Below are 20498 nucleotides of genomic sequence, written 5' to 3'. Positions count from 1 at the left end.
AGAACTTCAGATAAAGCAGAAATTTCAGTCAAAATGGAAATATGCAAAGAAAATAATTACTGCAAACCAACAGGAATAAAGGGTGGAAAAGAGAGCAGATATGGCCATGACAGAGTATATAAGGTGTTTCTTTATCAGGCAGCACAATATATTTTTTTTTATTATTCATCAAATTCCCAAAGACTTCTCTATGGCTTTTGTATGAATCATTGTATTGAGAGATGAAAGAAAGATGAGAGAATACGCACAGGGTTTGGGAGAGGAGGTCAGAGAGAACAAAAGACTTAAGTGTGATTATGGCATCACACCTTTTCATAAAGACAGAATTAATTTTAGTTGGAGGTAATAATTATTTACCATTTTGTTTCATATATCTAGCTATTCTATGACAATTCACATAGTCAACTTGCTTGAACATACATTATATGCAACATCTTGTAATTACACCTTTCTGAGAAAAAACATTGGCTTTTTCTGGCAAATACTTTCATACGTTTAGTGCAATCAGAACTTTTACTAATGCACTGGAAGGAGAAACTGTCTTGGATCGCATTAAGAAATATGAAACTTTTTGTTTCAGTGTTTTGATTTCCATTTCATTTCTATTTTCAGCCTGAGAGCATGTGACCTCATCCTTTCAAGGTCCTCTTGAAAACTGTGACCTGAGATTTGCTTCAACCAAACTGTAGTGCAGTCTGCATCAGGTGTGAAAGCGATCTGCCTTGATGCCACATAATGTGACAATGTGATTGGGTCGGCTTGTCATAATACTTACTGTTTGAAGTTGCATGATGATGGGAAAAGGATTGTTATGGACAGTGGAGGGAACAGATCACCTGACTGATAAGCCCAGACTTTCATAGTATTGGATCACTGTATTTAGTTCACTGATTTGCTACTATCAGGAAAAAAAAAAAAAAAAAAAAAAACAGCAAATGAATTAACCTAGTACCTACTGTTTCGTGAACCTGCATGCACAAAAGTGATTTATGGAATTGTGCAATCAATATCCAGTTCAGAATGGGGCGTATCCCGCCTGGGATCTTCAGTGAACAGCGTGTTGTATTTTATCTTCGATGAACTGAGGCAAGACCAGTTAGACAGGGTTTACAGGAAAATACGTGGAAATATTCATGTCTTATTGGCTGACAGCTCTCAATTCTGCCAAATGCTAGCTCTCACAGCAGGTAATGAGAGGGGAAAAATGTACATATGCCAATTATGACTAAAGGGGTTGAGACTGAAACACTAACATCCTCTCATGCTGAGCCAGGAAAACAAGGTGTGTAAATATCTATATGAGTTCCAAGTTATGTGAACATGTTATGAGCAGAGCATAAGGGCAGCTAATGTACACTGTAGCAGCTAAACCCATACAATGATAGCTTGGTTGTACCTCCCCTTGGCTAACATCACCAAACTACCCTAGTCTCATGTTAGATAGCCAAAAGGATTTATATTGTATCAGTCTGATAGTCCTGCAAATAGTGATTTTTGGCAAGTTTTATGATAAATCCAACTTTTTTCCAATTTTCACATTTGTAAGAAATTAGACCTCACATGCAAGAAAAAAAAACCCATGGAAAACAGTCTATTTAGAAGTACGTTTTAAAAAGTTAGTTTTTTTATGTAGGTGAATCTGGGCTCAGCCTAGGATGATTGACAGTCCAGCTAATGCCCCTGGTTCAAAAGAAATCATTCTATATGAAAGCAAACCATTGATTATGAGCCTCTGTCCCATATGAGTCCAGAATCAGTCCTGGGTGTGGCCTCCAGTATTCAGGCCAAGTGTGAAAATTCCATAAGTAACTTCACAACATGATTAAGTAAGATAAATAAATCACAATGGGGCATGCTATTATTAAAAAATATTCAGCAGTGAGGTGATGTGAGTTGTTAATACCCTGAAGTTAATTCTTTTCCAGTAACAGTGCTGCCTGAAGTGTTTTATTCTTCTTATACCACAGCAGTTTGCCAGCTTTGTTCTTGTTTGTTTGTTTTGTGATTTATGAAAGAACGACATCATACTTTTTATTCCTTTATAGTTACGTTTAATGTTGTCCAATGTCCACAGTGCGAAGCTCTCTGTCCTGACGACTTTTCGGACTGTTCTCTGACTGGTCCACTGAATGTTGTTGACAATGGAGACTCCTTCCATAACGCTACATAAACAGAAAACTTATCATATTAAGAAACCATATTAAGAATTACACATGGTCAGTAAAAACGTTTATGTGGAGCATCTGCCATACAAGTCATATACCATATAGCCATATAGCCTTTTTACAATATAGACAGTAATGTTTTAGATCTAGCACATTTATATAAACCTTACAGCTGGAATAATGTCAAAGCTGCTGAAAATTAGGAAAACCTAGGAGTTTCAGCAGGCTCTAAACAAGTATCAATGTCTGAGTGCTCAACAACCAAGAGAGAGAAAGCTCAAATTTCATATGCTGATAGACAACTTATTAGTTTAAAGGATGATACACAGCTTTTGTTGATATTGTCAATATTTTTTTTAATGAAAGCTTTGCACAATATTCAGACTCGTACACCACTAGGGGGCCTAAACAAATAGGTTATTCACTACTTCTGACCAATCAGAATCAACAGTGACATGATAATGAGTCTTTATTGATCACATATGCACAGTGAAATTCTTTTCTTCGCATACCCAGCATGTTAGGAAGTTGGGGTCAGAGCGTAGGGTCAGCCATGATACAGCACCCCTGGAGCAGAGAGGGTTAAGGGCCTTGCTCACGGGCCCAACGGTGGCAGCTTGGCAGTGCTGGGACTCGAACCCCCGACCTTTCAATCAGTAACCGAGAGCATTAACCACCAAGCCACCACTGCGCTGATCATTTTTAATATGTGGGTGTTTCACATAACATGCCAAAATAAGCATTTTCAGATTTCTTGTTTAATGGTAATCTCTGCAAAATAGATAGAATATAATAATAGGAACTGGCCATTAGTTTTGATTTAGTGAAGTGCCTTAGACAACCTTCTCAGTCTCTCCCAGAAGGTCACAGATGTGATCGGCCGATAAAGCAGAATGGAAGGACTCGGGAATCACTTTACTCATTATGATGTTGTCATGTCACACAGGAGTTTCATGCGAGGGGTTTGACACCAGTGAGATTAAATCTCTTCTCACCTTCCTCTCATCCAGATGGATGTTTTTTTTCCAACTCACAAGCCTGTGAAGGACCATCTGTTTATCGGTGGTAAATAATTTCTGAGCTGGTTGTTGGTGACATCCATCCTAGCCAATCTCTGTGACCATCTGCAACAATACATGCAGCAGAAAGCTCTGTGTGTCCTGCTGTGGTTTTCCACCGATCTCCAGTCAGGTGGATTTTGGCACAATCGCACTTTATTATCAAAAACAGATGAAGCTATCTGGTTCAGTGTTCGAGCAGAACCATGGGAGAATGAGTGTTGTGAATGAGAACATTGGTTGTGACAAAGCCATATTTTATTTTCTGGCAGGTCAAAGAGAGTGACAGAGAAGTAATGTTAGTGTGTATTCATGGCTGTCTTTGACCACATTCACATTTTGTCCCACATTGGGGGAATTCAATAAGTGACCAAAAAATTACCTTTTAAGCATATAATATTTGTTGTTTTTTTTAGTAGAGAGCTACAAAGTAGGCAGGAATTGCAATGCAACTATCCGTATCTGCTTATTGCTCCAAATTACCACATCTGTTAAATCCAAATTATTTATGGTTTTTTTGTTTTGTTTTGAAATGTGCACTCCCAGAAACACTGGCGGAAAAAATTAGACACTTCTACATCATAATTAGTTCATAATTGGTATCAACAAGAGATGTTCACAGGGCCGTTTGTTAAATTATTTTTGTTTGTACTAGCTTGTGATATTTTCTGACAATTTTGTTGGTTTTATATCTCAATATATATATCTCAATATATATATCTCAATATATATATATTTATATATATATATATATATATATATATATATATATATATATATATATATATATATATATATATTTAAATAGTAGCCTAATTTAAACTACCATGACCTTGATCAGGCAGTTAGTAAAGATGACTGAACGAACACTGTACATTCATGTTAATGAATATGGTCTTTATTTGTTCCACAAACTTCATACCCATTGCCCTCATAGCATGAAGTTAAAAGACTCCCGATTCTGCAACTTTTTTTGGTGCATCCTACAGTTGCCCACTCTCGATGGGATCTAGTCTCAAGCAGATACCCTTTTGGGCAAGCTTTTTAAAAAAGAAAATCTATTTTTATCTGTATCTGTATTTTTATTCACTTAAAACATATTATCATTTCAATGTGAATAATGTATTTGTATTTGTTTACACCTCTATTGCAACGCATATACTGAATTTAAGTGGCACAAGGGATCTTAGCTGAGAGGGTGGAGTACCAGGTGTGGTAGTGGAAGCTGGAACTGAACTTGACACTTGAACTCTGTATGGTCCTGGACTTCCAGGGCCCTGCCTTCAGCTCATGAAGAAGAAGTTGTAGCCAATTCTGTTTCAGAATTATTTGACAGTTGAACCCTGTGGTGCAATGTTACAATTCAAATTCATTGGGAAAAAAACTAAGAATTTTGTTCAGTCCTTACCTGATAGCAGATTATGAATTCTGATATTTTGAAGAATACAGTTCTCTGGGTCCCGGCCTACAGTTCTTCAGGTCTCTGGGTCTGTCTACTCAGGTAGGCCTGCTGGATTCTACCTGGGTGGAGCCCTGCCTTTAGGTCTGGTTGAAGACGTTGGTGTCACCTCTATTTGAGAAATATTTGACAGTTGGTGCCTGTGGGGTTGTGACCTTCCAGGGTGGAGCCTTGCCTTCAGATTCGGCTGAAGGACTTGAGGCTGTAGTTAAAGAATCAATAGTTTTCAGGAACAGGAATTGGAAGCTGACATGGAGATTGTGCTGAAAAACTTGGAAACCAAAAGCTCATAAGCTGTGGAAAAGCCGCTCCCCTGCAGTGGTATATCCTACTTAACCAGCATGAGTGTGCCAATCCTGCCTGCTTCTCTGTTTGCTCCAGTACAAACTTCACCAATAAGAAATACTGATGACAGGCTTACATTGATTCAGCAAGCTTTTATGTCAGCCAACATGTTGGGTTAGTCCCAATGTTTAGAAAAGAAGTTTAAACTTGTGAAGTCTATGGCTATCTGGTGTGATTCTGTTTATTTTATTGTTTATTTATTTATTATTTTTTATTGTTTGTAGTTTGTAGTGTAGTTTAGAATTTAGTATATTACATTTACAGCATTTGGCAGACACCCTTATCCAGAGCAACTTACATTTTAATCTCATTTATACAACTGAGCATTTGAGGGTTAAGGGCCTTGCTCAATGGTCCAGCAGTGGCAGCTTGGCAGTGCTGGGATTTTAACTCATGACCTTTAGATTAGTAGTCCAACATCACTGTGTTACTTATCCTCTGTTGTTTCATGCTAAGTGTTGCACTATGATTCTTATGGAAATAGATTTCATTCCTAACATTATATTTGTATGTGATGAGAGGAATGACATCAAAGCCTACTTGACTTCACTTGACTTGAGAAATGGTGCATGGCTAGGAGTTTATGACCTGCCTGTCAGACCAGTTAGTTGTACTGTGTGTATGAATGGACAAAAAAACTGATGTTCTGTCTATGGTTGCTGCTTTGGAGGGAAGTGTTTGGGGACGAGCTAGAGGGGTAATGACTAATGGGGCACACTTGTTGTTCCATGTATATTTATGCTCTCTCTCTCTCTCTCACACACTCACACACACACACACACACACACACAGAACAGTGACCTAAACAGAAAGCAACAAGAGAACTGGAAAGCTCAAACAAATGTTATTTGTTTGAAAATAGGTTTTACTGACTGACAACCATGCCAAAGGCAGGAGCACAAATAAAAAGCTCACATACACTGTTATCATGGGGTCTGCTGTGTTCTCAAAGTGCTGTACTGCTGTGATTGTTACAGTGGTATTCACTGCATTGTCTTCAGGCAGAGATACTTGTGCTGCTCGTACCCAATAAACGCACACATGCACCACTTCTCACACATACTACCATCAGGAGCAAAGCCATTTAATTGCTATAAATCCTTATATAAAATCATTGAAACGTATCATGCATCCTGATTTCAAGAGGTTTTCAGAATAGTATAGAAGATATACACTGCAGATCCCACTCTAATTTGGGCAGAAATTGAAAGTTGATGCTTGCATGAGGTATACAGTTTTTCTTGTTATGACACAGTTGTTCTTTTCTGTGAAACTGCATAATTAGGGCAAATAAAGAAGTAGTCCTGAAAACGGTTCAGATCGTTTGGTCTTTTTATGTGCTTTACTTCTCCATAAAGCCCCGAACAGCATCCAGAAGAAAAAAGGGACATTTAATCTTTCTTTATTCTCAGGTTGCTTTTGAAAAAAATATACACACTGTAAGATCAGTGAAGACAAAGCCGAGTATGGTTGAAACTGTCAACCGTGTGAGTCACATGGCTCCTGGGTATTATATGAAACAGATGGATGGGTTTTATTACTGTGTTACTTGAAACAGCACTGAGTGGAATTTCAGTAGGGGAAATAAATGTTTGCATTAACACTTCTACCATGTGTAATATGCTGTTGCTTTGCAATTTTGTGTGAGGCATGCTATTACAAATGCAAACAACCTAGTAATTATTTTTAGTATATTGATTTTCTTCTGGGAATAAGATTTATTTTCTATACGAGAGGAACATTTCTGCCAGAAATGTACATTTCTGTTAAGAAAAATAACCGATGTCAGAAATAATAAAGGCCAATGTTTTTTTCTTTCTATCTCTAATAAAAGCACATGCTACTGTATAAAGATTTTTCGACTGAATGTTTAATAACTCGTGGTTGTGAGCAGGGCATTGGGAAAGAATGGCATTATATGCTCATTTTTGCTCACTGTATTATCACAGCACTTTTCACAAATTCAGGGTGCAGCAACCCTCTTCCTTTAACAAGCCTTTACACATTCCTATAATCCTAGAAAGCGCTCAGTTTTGTGGCTCATCTGTTCATTGGTTATTCACTGATGAACCTTTGTGGTTAGCATTCAATCTCAAGCATATGCTCTGAGAACCTGCTCCATTCTCATTTTCCTTTGAGTCAATAAAATGGTTTGTTGCTTAGTGTTTAATTTCCCCTGTTTCTCCAGATTAAGGAAGGTGTAAATACCTTTTCAGAACTGATGTAATTGCTTTTATTGCTTATTGGCAAAGCTTAACGAAAGGTAAATCAGCATTGACTGAACAATTACTAAGTCAAATCGAATCACTTGAGACCAGTTAACTCTTATTATGACTGGGCTTCTTCTAAACATCGAGCGAAGTGTGTTCACATTTGTCTGGTAACTTGTGAAAAACAGTAATTGTGTATTATGTCTTTCTGCAGACGCTGCCCACCACACAGTACGAGCTGGAGATTGTGGCGAAAGACATGGCAGGAAGTGAGGTTGGACTGACAGGAACTGCCACTGCCACCATCACCATCACAGACCGAAATGATCACGCACCTGAGTTCACCCACTCACTGGTAGGACATATTATTTGTTTTTGGCTTTGTCTTTATTCAGAGTGATGATAAATATGTAGTGGAGAGTGAGGCAGAAGGTTTGTTATTGGGTCGGGATAATCTTCTAATATTGAAGCTTAAATACATAAAGCGTGGCCTTTTTTCGTCCTCTTCTACCTCATCCATTTTCTCAGTCACACCCCAACTATCTGGTATTCCTCTGAATTGTGAACAACCAACCAACAAAGAACTGCTTTAATCTGTTAGATTAATGATGGTGTTCTGATTAACATTATTCATTCTCATCAAACTGAGACCTTGGAATCTGACAATTCTGATGTTAAAATACATGTATTAAGCCATAAACATTTGACCCTCAGTCAGGCCAAAGCATTTTGGAGTAAAAGAGAAACATATGCTTCCAAGTTCTCATTAGTTTCACGGTAGTATTAAATAATTTATATTAGTTGCTGAGCAATATGCACTATATCTCAGCACCACTCAGTCTTCAATTCTGGTTGTTTTTTTTTTTAACTTTCCGTAAAAGCAGCTCTGATGGTAGTGTAAGGCATATGTTTATGGCTTATGACTATGCACACGCAGACCAGGGTTTACACAGCACCATTTTTTTGTTAGAATTAAGTGACTCATTTTATTTTTCTCAATTAAAATTTTTCTTAATTAATTGCCCTCCTTATTAATTATAACGGGGAAGGATGGTGGCTTAGTGGGTAGCAAGTTTGCCTCGCACCTCCAGGGTTGTGGGCTCGTATCCCGCCTCTGTGCCTCTCCCGCCCTGTGTGTGCAGAATTTCCATGTTCAGCCTGTGCTTCGGGGGTTTCCTCCGGGTTCTCCGGTTTCCTCCCCCAGTCCAAAGACGTGTGATGTAAGCTAACTGGCATTTCCAAATTGTTTGTCGTGTATGAATGTGTGTGCAGTTGTGCTCTGCAATGGGTTGGCACCCTTTCCAGGATGCCTTGTACCCCAAGTTCACTGGGATAGGTTATGTAGTATAAGTGTAGGATAAGCGGTATGGAAGGTAGATGGATGTATGAATGGATGCATGGATGGAAGCAATTATAATAGTGCATCTATATATAAATATTGCATGGATATATAAAAGTGCAGCAATCCATGCAAATGATATGATTTGAAGTCGATCAAGTCGAGTCTTCCTATGCATGAATTTACACACACTCAGGAGCACAGGTAGGATACTAACGTTTTTTTCCCCCCCGAATGTTTATTTTTCATAAATACCAAATTTCTTGTTTAAACACTCATACAAAAAAATATGAATAAATCCTTTCAAATTCAGCTTAACAAATGCCGACCAATATGTTAAATTCATATCTTATTCAAACAACATAGTGGAAGAGGTGTGCTTGGTTCAATGAAGTTGCTGCATTTGAGTGAAAGTTTGCTATATTGATGTGTATCATATGATATCTGTTTTAGTACCTGAGAAAATATCTATGTATATATTCTATGGTGAATACATGACAAACAAAATAGTACATATATTCATTTGTTATTGCCAGTGAAATGTTTTGTTCACTGGCAGGTTTTCGATCAGTTTGTTTAAATAACAGCTTTGTGTGTAAAAAAAAACAACAACAAAAAAACAACAAAAAAACAAAACAAAACAAAACATAAAAAAAGTTAAATGTTAAACTTTATGCACCCATGCATTTAAAGTCTATTTCAGTAAAACACACAGCTTTCATTTAGCTGATTAATATTATGGATATACATAGTAGTGCATCGTGCATGCCTTGAGGCATAGCATTATTTAAAGAATGTACTTATATATAGTGTAGCACATCCTGTCGATAATGGAGTCTTATCATCAATCAATCTATGCTTCTACAATGTAAAAAATTTAAAAAGTAAGATAATTTGTGCTATTCAGGGTTGTCATTATCATGAGCATAATAAACTTATAATAAGACTCTTAGCAGGTTTTCTTTAACTGTAATTACATGGTGGCCCTTTAAAAGTCAATCTAAAACTAACAGTTTAGCATCTATTTCTGATAAAGTAAATAAAGTAAATCTAAGTTTTGTTTTATTCACAGACACGCCAGTTAAATGTGACTTTAGTAATTGGTTAACACTTTTCTCCTACCTCTCAACAACATGCAAGTAGGTGGATTGGCTAGATTGGCAGTAGTTAAAGATAATACATAAAGTGTGTGTGTGTGTGTGTGTGTGTGTGTGTGTGTGTGTGTGTGCATGGTGTCCAGCAATGGACAGACATCCCGTTCAGTGTGTATTCCTGCCTCACACCCAGTGTTCCTGGGATCGGCTCCAGCTCCATTGTGACACTATGCAGGATAAAACTCTTACTGAAAGCAAGTGAGTGAGTTGTGAGCTTTGGCCCTCGAGAGGTTTGGCACAGTGCGGAGGTTTAGATGCCGTTTGTGGTGTGGATGAGAGTGTGTGTCATCTCTGAATGACATCCATAGTTGGGAGTGCTGAAGGACCTATTAATACAGGAGTGTAAGTGAGCAACACAGTGTGACTTTTCTTTTATTTATTTATTTTTCTAGCTTTTGATTTGTGTGTCTATCTATCTATCTATCTATCTATCTATCAATCTATCAGTCCATCCATCCATCCATCCATCCATCTATCCACCAGGTTAGGTAAACACAGAGTGAGTGCACACAACTGCCTCTTCACTATGGAGTTTAGTGTGAAAGCACTCACTCACACACAAACACACACACACACACACGCACACACACACAGACTTTCCGTTCTTACTCCGTTCAGAGCTTTTCACGTAGATAGGCAAAGTGAGCGCTGGCAGCACATCCATCATTTTAGTCGGAGATACAGCACAGTGACACAGTGACAGCTGTGATTCACACACGCTTGGGTGATGGACTGGATCTCACACACATGCTGTTGTCCTCTCTGACCTTTGTTTTTAAACTAATTGTAATTGTAATACCAGGGGTTTGGCCTGTAGGGACTACACGTCGCTTCACTACAATGTGTAGATGTGTGTACGTGTGTGTGTGTGAGTGAGTGTGTGTGTGCGCCACACTTTTATCCTTTACAAGCACAACCAGAGAGAACCATTTAGTACAGCAAGGCATTGGGGAAAGCAGTTAAAATACCCCACCATTACTTCCCACTGGTGATGAATTTTTCAGAATGTGCCACCTTTGCACTTAGAAGTAGTGAGAAATAGAGGAGAGGGAAAAAAAGAGTAAGTGAGAGAGAGAGAGAGAGAGAGAGAGAGAGAGAGAGAGAGAGTAGGACAGGGTGGTGTGATACGGAGCCATTGATGTAGTGAGTCATGTGCTTTTTAATGGAAATGCCCTGAGATCATGCCAGGGTCCCAAATGCATCACCTCATCTTGCTTCCTACTCTCTTGGCCTGCTCCCATGATGCATTGCAGTGTCTGAGGCCTTTGGCGGAGGTATGTGGGTGTACTGGTTCTTTTTTTTCAATGTACTGCTCATCTGTCCAGGCCTTTGGCTTATGCTCCTATTTCTCATCCTGCTTTAATGGTCTGTGAAAAGAAGTGCATAAGGTGGTCATGTTTGAAGCACATCCTTTAACAGCCATCACAGTACTAAATATCTCTAGCTGAGACATCATAACATGCTGTGTCATCAGAAAAAAAGGGTACATCTATCCTGTAAACCTTATTTTTTAAAAACAGTACAGTTGCCCTCTAGTTTTGTTGGACAACTTCACAATTTGTGATGATTTTTGTTAGGAATTGTATAGACACAGCACATTATGATAAAGCTGTTTAGAGATTATAGGGGACTACACTACAAAAACTACAGCTCACGATTACTGTATGCTGTATATATATACACTTACCGGCCACTTTAATAGGAACAGCTGAACTCCTGCTCATTCATGCAAGAGCTTTAATTGATGTAACACCAGCATGGGGAAATGTGGATCTCAGAAGGGGGAACTGTTATGAGTAGGGGAATTTACATTTCTGGTGATTTTTTTTTTTTACATTTTATATTAAGAGATATATATACTGTTTAATATTTATTATAGTTCCGGTCCACTAATTTGATTGGACGAGTGGCATTCCAAGAGTTCTTATATTTAGCATAACCGCACTGTGTATCACTCCGCTTGTTTGTGTTCACTGCATAAAATTCCAGTTCTAACAACCGTAAACTGAGACGGTTACTATAGCAGAGTTAGCAACATCATCGGCAAACATGGCAAACAATACATTTTTTCATGAATATAACTTCTGACTTAAAATTTGAAAGCTCATCAGATGAAAAGGAAGAAGGAAAGCTAATTTCACCCGATGCACTTTTAACAGGAATGTACAAATCATTCAGGATCTATTTTCTTTCAAAAAAAAAAAAACAAGATATAAAATTACAAAATAAACAAAAATATAATAAACAAAATATTTGACCAGGCGTCCAAAATATCAGTTACTCTATATTTATTTTCTTATTTATGAAATTGTTGTATAAAAGCAATATCGCAATTGCAACCATGCTGATATAGTGAATATTGGCACAGCTGTGATTAGGACTTAGGTAATCACAGATATGTCGATATTCAGCATAACAGCATGGTTGTGAGTGCAATATTACCTAAATAATTTATATAATAACTATAGATCAAGAGCTACCAGAATTTCTTGCTCTGCTCCCAGCCATGCCCCTCTCAGCCACAACTTCTTTCAGCCACACCCCTCTCAGGCAAGCTGATCAACTTTCTTCTATTTACTATTTACACTCACCTGTTGTTCATTACCTCCTTAGCTTCCTGTATAAATGTGAATGAGTTTGTAACTCACACACTCACAGCCTTTAGTATTTCTCAGTTAGGGATGCCATGAAACATTTTATTGTTCTTACTAGACTTGTTTGTAAAGTAGATTTTTAAATAAAGTGCATTACAGTAGCTCGCTTTATCGGTTACTTTGAATCGATCAATAAGGTTTGCAATACAGAAGAGCGGGTTTAGTTTCACTAAGATACATGATACATTTTTGTCTTCATTGCTTCAGAATCTCTCTACCAATAGAGGTTGATGATCAAGAAATACATGCTGGGTAAGAGCTGTTATCACTCATCTAGGGTTGCCTGTAGACATTTTTTTCTCACCTAGCCAGTGTTTGTGGCTCACAGCGACTCATTGTCTTGAGTTTTATGTTTTATCAACTTACTTGATTGTATTAAGAAGGTGCTGTAGTATTTTCTTTCATACAGAGCTTTCTTTGATAATTAATTGTGAAATACATCTACATTACTGTTATTTTGTGTCATTTGTGCCATTGGCATCACATCCTACACTTGGCTTACATCATGTAGTATCACCTGGTATCAGATGTTGGTATCAGAACATATTTTATGAGTGTGAATATGATAAAAAGCACAGTATCAATGCACCATAGTCGTAGATATAGTAAATACATTTTTCAAAGGATATTATGACTTACTATATTATTATGGTGGGAAATGTCTTAAAACCTACTGAATGTGCATGTATTAGGAAAAGATTAAATAATAACTTGTAAGATAAGCATAGTCAAAACCTTTGACATAATGCTTACATACGTTCTCTAGCATTTTTTTTCTTTACAAAATATAAATGTGTTATAAAAGCCCAATGTACTGTATGTCCCCTTAAAATAAAGTGTAATAAAAATTGTAAAACTTTAATTGAAGAGTTCCTACAATGAGCATTAGACCTTGATAAATATTGAATTAAAGTTCTTTTCACTGGGCATAAAGAATAGATGCAATTGTATGTTTTCTTTCTTTCTTTCTTTCTTTTAAAATAATTTCTGTAATGCTGATAAATGTTTTATGAAAACCCAAAGTAAATACCCTTGAAATAAAAATATTGCCAAAAACAATAAGATATAAAGCTTTCGGTGTGTTTTATGGGAATTTAAAACCACTTTTTGTTGAATTCCTATAATTAGCCCCAAGCACATTCAGGGATAGATGGATTTCCAACTCCCAGACTGAACTGAAACACAACCTAGTGCTTATTGTGCTTATTGTACTCACATGCAGAAATGCTCTCTGGAGTACCCTTAATAATTTATCAAAACAGAGCTACTGGATGTAAGGTGTATATTACGGGTGTATGTATTGGGACCCACTGTTTTTGCATGGATTAAATGAGTGGCTGATAATTTATTGAAATCAAGCAAAAGGGACTATTTCTACTTCCTCATGAGTACAAGTCGTCTCTTTCTTGCTCCCTTAAAGAGAGATGGAGTGACATACAGCCTCTATCTCACTCCACTTAAAAAGACTTATAAAGCCTGAAAATAAAATAAATAAATCTCAGAATTAGAAATCTTCCATAGCACATTCTATTCAAAGAGAAAAGTTGTGTTTAATTTTTTATATTTTGTTATTTCTTTGCTCAAGTTTATTGGATTATATTTGAAAAGATTGTATCATATAGTATTGTGGCTGAGCTATAACTCACAACTCACACCAACTTCACTCCAACTATTTCCATGTAATATATATTGCTATTTTGCTCATGTCGTGATACTATGATAAGAATTGTGTACAGAAGCTCCACAGAAATCATAGCATTATTTTTGTAACATTATTCTGCGTCTATATTATTGATTTGAGGTGAACATAATGTTTATTTTATGACAGTTCTTCCCCATTATCTTTCCTGCTCCACTACTTCATTTTTCTTCATTACCCAAACCTGTCTCCAAGTTGCATCATGATGATCTCATCCAGACAGAAATCACCCTAACAGCATCTCGCCTTACTTTTTTTTCTGAAACTTTCTCATACCCAGAATAGCTTGTTCTACAATGCTATGAAAATCAACTTTGGGGAACCGCCACAATAATTAAGCATAATCCCATTTTTATGAGGTTGTCAGAGGAGAAAAGCTGACTCAGAATCTCTTGACATGTTATTCATTTTCACTGATGCTCAATATTAGAAGTTTAATGGCAGCGTTGATGCGATCCAGCATCTCCTCACTATTGATTCTGAGTTCTATAATGTTGTTTCGTATTGTATATATTTTGTCCATTATTTTTTAACTATCAGTGTTGATGTAAAAGGCATATTCTAAATTTGAATTTTTTTTTATTAATTCTTTAACATATTTAACATATGACTGCTTTACATAGGGTAGCATTGCCATCTCACAGCTCCAGGGTCCCTGGTTTGATCTTAAATTTGCATAACTTTCTGAGCACACAGTGTCTTTTACGTGTTATTCTTGTGTCTGTATGTTTTTATTCTATAAATATAAATATAAATTCTATTAAAGTTTGGTTGTTGGATCGAGAACACAAGTGTGTAAACTCAGCTCCAATAATCAATGTTCCGATAATATTAGCTTCATCCAGTAATACTTGGGTGATTCCAATAATCATAATCAATATCTATGGCTATGGACAACACACAGGCAGATAACATAACACAATGATAATATGTAATCAAAATACAAAAACAGTTAAGGGACAAAATCAGGAAACATGGAAACAAGAAACAGAATGGAACGAGATGAATAGCATGATAAGACAAAACCAGGGTAGATATAACCCTGTTTACTAATCAATGTCAGACACAGTACAGGTGAACACATTAGGGTAAACAATCAGTCACAGGACAGGGGCAGAGACAGTACTAGAACATAAACAAAGGCTCATGACATGAACCCAAAGCAAAATGACATGAAAGCAGTGCTTGTCATGGTCAGAACTGTTTCACGCACTGAGAGGGGGGAATTTGTGACAGGTTTGCTCCGGTTCCCAGACTGGTGACTTGAAATTACCACTAGGTGTGAATGAGTGTGTGTGTGTGTGTTTGTGTACGTGCGTGCTTGTGCGCATGATGCCCTGCAATGGAGTAGCATAACATCCAGGGTGTATTCCTACCTCACACCCAGTGCTCTTAGGATAAGCTCCAGATTTACCATTACCCTGACCAAGATAAAGTGCTTACTAGAGATGAATGAATGAAAAATTAAAAAGTGCCATCAATAAGGCGTTCTATTTAAACATAAACATGCTTTTGGACACCTATCATCAACTTATTATCACAAATAGCCTGCTCATAAATAAAGCAAATCATGTGGCTGCAACTGTCAAGAATGAAGACATCAAAAGGTCAAGCTGTTTGATTAAACAGCAGAAGGCTCATGAAGAAAATCTGTGACTTTCATGGTGGAAGTATAGTTGGTGCCAGACATCGTGGTTACAGTATCTCAGAAATAGATGCTAAACTGTTTTCATGCAATGCCATGTCTACAGTTTAAAGGAAATAGTATAATAAACTAAAAGAGTATTAAGAAGGTAGCAGTTCTGTGGGTGAGAACATTTTGTTAATGATAGAGGTCGTACGAAAATGGTTGGATCTTTTCAAGCTATGAGAAAGGCCAAAAATACTCAGATACATAATGGTGTACAGAAGTACAGAAATTCATGTGAATGGGATACAGAGGTAGAAGATGATACCAAATTCCTCTCATGTGAACTTAAAATATGAGACTATACTGTGCACATGGTCTGATGAATCTAAATTTCTCATGTGAAAGTTGTGAGGGGTCGAAATGTATCTTTATATTCATTAAGTCATCCATTAAATCTGTCTTATGTTAACAGTACTTGTGTAAAGATATGTGGAATGTTTTTGGCACATAAATGAGCAGCTGTGGATCAGGTGGTACAGTGGGTTGTCCACTAATCGTAGGGTTGGCGGTTCGATTCCTGGCCCACATGACTCCACATGCCGAAGTGTCCTTGGGCAAGACACTGAACCCCAAGTTGCTCCCGGATGGCAAGTTAGTGCCTTGCATGGCAGCTCTGCTACCATTGGTGTGTGAGTGTGTGTATGAATGGGTGAATGAGACACAGTGTAGAGCGCTTTGGATAAAAGCGCTATATAAGTGCAGACCATAATAAGATTCTTAAAAATATTTAAATGAGTAAGCATTATGGAATATCATTAGTACATTTTATGGCTACAGTGTATTTGTCATTAAACAGATACTCTTGCAGTCCCTCCAGGATTTTGTGATTGCAGAAATGAAGGCAAAATCAAGCACACTCCACAATATTCTGAGGTGTTTGCAATTTTTTTTAAAATTACCTCAGATTTTCTGCAGATCTGGGCCAAGATGCGTCATGTGACATATCTCTTAAACAATATATGTATATATTTGGATCTCACTTTAGGAATGTTATAGGAGGTGAAGTTGTCACATGAGACTGAAAATCTGTAAAAACTGTGACAGTACAAACATTCTAAAACTGCTTCTTGTCTAATCCACACTGCAAAAAACTTTGACTTTTCTTGAAGCAGAAGTGGATCCAATTACCAGTTAAATGTAACACTGTAAAGTTACAATGCTCTTGTTACTGTGCTTGAGTGCATTTACTCTGTGATGGTACATTTGAGTGTATTTAAATACTTTTACATAGCGTTTGATTTCCATTACTGAGCAAATAAAAGCTAATTGTAGAACTAAATACAGGTTAGAAGGCCAGGGTTAAGTCATTTCCTATGGGCACCATTCGGAATATGTCAATTACCTATGTGTAGTTTGCGCCTCTGAGTTTTTTTCCTGAGTAGAAGCAACGAGACGGGTTTTCAATAGTGTCTAGACTACTGCTTTTAAAACAAACACTTGCGTTTAAACCTGAGAAAAATCAGGTATAGACAATGCAGACTGAAAAAGCCAGATGGTGTTTTACATTAAAGTACTTTATAATGTAAACTTCTCATGAACTCCTAGGAACTGTCTTCACCAATACTTTTACTCAAGTGAATTATTATCACTCAAGTCAGAATGATTCTTTCTACCAGTCAGTATATCTTCCATGAAAAGGAGTTGCAATTTTGAGAAATGCTCAGAATGTTCCTCAAATGTATCTCTGTAGTTTAATCCTGACTACAAAGCTTGTGCTAATCATCAGAACAAGGCCCTCAGAGCTGTCTTTGTTTTCACCTGACATTTTCACAGAGTAATTCTTTCCACTGTGCCCTGTCTGTGCATTGATGCTCGACATTTCTCTTCCCAGATAAAAGATATGTACAGTGTGTGACAAGAAAACGAGTCTCTACATAGTGATAATTCCAACTGGGGGCAGTTTAGCAGAATCCCTGAGCGATAATAATATTATTAGGATAATGTCAGACCTATCTATCCTTCCTTCATTATCACTCCTTCCCATGGTCACCCCACAGACTGGTGTTCAGGGTTTGGTTTGATATAGTAGGGAGTCCTGGGGATCTGATCTTTTCTGCTCTGAGTATGTAGGCTCCCACCCCTGGCACCTCATGATAAACGCTGATTTATTTCTGATGAGCCAGTTCAATATGTGGGAGCAGGCACTGATCCTGCTTATCATGCTTGTCACTCTGGGAGAGTGACAGTTAATCCGAGCTCACCCTCTCCCCTACAGTGACAACATGAATTTTGCTCCATCAAAATGCTAATGGCATTAACAATGATGGCTACAACCCATAGCCTAAGTGAATTCCTGGCAACCATCAGTAAGACGTATTGATCAGTTATGCTTGTTTAGGAATTGTTTATTAGTCAATGTGCTGAAGTATGTGGTGAAAATTCATTTATTCATGATGCTAAGATGATTTAAGTTTGTTTGATTATTCATTATTCTAATGAATAGCAGATATGAAGTTGGTTACTTGTAATGAAGTGACTGGCAGAGCTGGCCCTGCATGGCCATACAAACTCATGTCAACATCAATGACTTGTGTCATTCAAGACTTGCCCTCTATCCTGAGAGCTGTAGCTCTTCTCTCTTAGGTGCTTAAAAGAGACTGCTTTATTCAGCAGTCTTTCATTAGCCAGTCAATGGATCAAGTGCTACTTTAAAGGCCTGTAAATGGCTGCTATCACATTTGACCTTCTCATAGAATAAGGTCTGCCATGGAAATAAGTTCAATAAAAGGTTATAATCCCAAATGTGCCTTGTGCCATGGCATGGCTGGTGAAAAAGAAAGAAAGAAGAAAAAACAAGCCGTTTCTCAATACTAGGATGCAGAGGACAGATTTTTGGCAAGGGTGCTGATGATAGAAACCCACAAGGCAACATTGACTCACCTTTGCAAATTTGTAACAATTCACATGACATATGCAAGGGTGTAAATGTTAAGGCTGTGATAAGCTGCCCCTAGGTGAAAATTAATGTGTGTGTGTGTGTGTGTGTGTGTGTGTGTGTGTGTGAGGGTGTGAGTGAGTGTAAGCATTTTGACTTAAACTCATCAGATGATGATGAAAAGGAAGAATGGATGGCTAATGGATAGTATGGATAGTATGGATGGATAGTACAATCCCTAGTGTTGAATTAACACCCAGACTGTTCATTTGCGTCCAATGGACTTATATAATCATTGTAATGTGTAAATTCAACACTCTGGGTGTTAAATCAACACTGGCGATTTTGCTGTGTACGTGTATTACATTCTAGCTGCTGTATTTAAAGCGAGACACTGCGGGTGAGTAGGTGAAAATTTAAACTGTGATGATATTATCATGAAACAATAAACTATTTTTTGCATTACAAGTTTTCTGAAAAAAAAAAAGTTTAGATATGCAAATAAGATACAATCTCATTAAATGTGCTTTAAAACAAAAAAATCTAGAAACCCAAAGTCTAGAAAACAGATATATTTTAACAACATATTAGATTTAAAAGCTTTTACAGAACAGATTTCTCATTTTTCATTTATAAAATCTAAATATACTAGGCACATGTATTAAAACTTGATTAGTGCTATGTTTTTAATACAAAAGGGTGTGTAAATCAGGCAATAAACATTGTGTGAACAAATCCTAATAATCTTCAGAATATAATTAAGAATGAACATGGAAGGTATAGCTTATGTAAGTGCTATACAAGTTGAGATTTTTGGTTCAGTGTGTTGAAAAAAATTCATTTTGAGAATAAGATATGTATTGCAGAATTTCATGTTTACTGATTAGAAATAACACTGTTTATTTTGTAACAGTAACTCATTTTATCATTTCCCCCAAATCTCTTCTACACAATTGACTGTATATAGAGAGGAGGGCACATAGAGGAGATATTCCTATCATTATTCATCACGTGTTTTATGCCTTGATGAACTTGATGTTTTGGCAAACAGTCTTTTTTACATGTGCTTTCCTTACATATTCGAGTTATGGATTGCTGCTTAAATCCATTTTTCATGCTTTTGCATGAAATTTCGGTGTTTTCCTCATCTCTTTTTACAGTATTGATGTCTCTGATGTAAGCTAATGGAGCACATCATGTGACACATTTTGGCAAATCACATAAAAGAAACAAATGCCTAAAAATAAACATTTTAATGTGAAAATCTGTCTTTTTTTTATGGTATCAGTGTTAAATAAGATATGTTCTAGGAGCAAAATATACCAATATATGAAAATTGACCAGTATGCACAAAAATGCCTTTTTTGCCTGCTGTGTCTCTCCCTAATAGCCAGTGGACCTTGGTTTAAGATTCAGCCGGACAAAATCGTACTGTAAGTGAATAACTTAGTCCTGCTCTCACTGTTAAAGTGAATTGCATGCTGATTCTGTGAAAGAGCAGCTGTATAGAAATATGGGCATGGAAGAGCTGATCTGTAATAAAACTAAAACAATCACAAAATATGCACTCAAAAATGCCACACAGTATATTTGTAATCAGCCATGGATCAGGTAATTGACTTCCGCAGTGAAACAGGAACATGGTTTTAATACATTTTAGTAGTGATTACACAAAATGAAATGCATTAAAAAAAGAACATGGCTAATGTGGCGTAAAAGGCATATTAAGAAGGGAAACATTGTGAATAATATTATGTAACCCCCCCCACATTAAATCTGTGAGAAAAATTATATCAGAATAATGTCTGTGCATGTATAGGCAGGATTTATAAGCTGTGGATTTAATGAAT

General features: G+C 37.0%; 1 protein-coding gene across 2 annotated transcripts in view; it reads left to right on the top strand.

The window, feature by feature from the left end:
* Nucleotides 1-20498, top strand: part of cdh13 (cadherin 13, H-cadherin (heart)) — a 444891-nt gene that overhangs the window by 334361 nt on the left and 90032 nt on the right. For both annotated transcript variants that reach the window (XM_053622849.1, XM_053622850.1), the window contains one exon: nt 7452-7592. In XM_053622849.1, coding sequence (XP_053478824.1) covers nt 7452-7592 — 141 coding nt within the window. The remainder of the gene's footprint in view (nt 1-7451; nt 7593-20498) is intronic.

The sequence above is a fragment of the Ictalurus furcatus genome, chromosome 4 (assembly GCF_023375685.1).
Source record: "Ictalurus furcatus strain D&B chromosome 4, Billie_1.0, whole genome shotgun sequence".
NCBI classification, from domain to species: domain Eukaryota; kingdom Metazoa; phylum Chordata; class Actinopteri; order Siluriformes; family Ictaluridae; genus Ictalurus; species Ictalurus furcatus.
The sequence above is the reverse complement of the archived record's forward strand: the minus strand, read 5'-3'. Positions and strand labels throughout refer to the sequence as shown.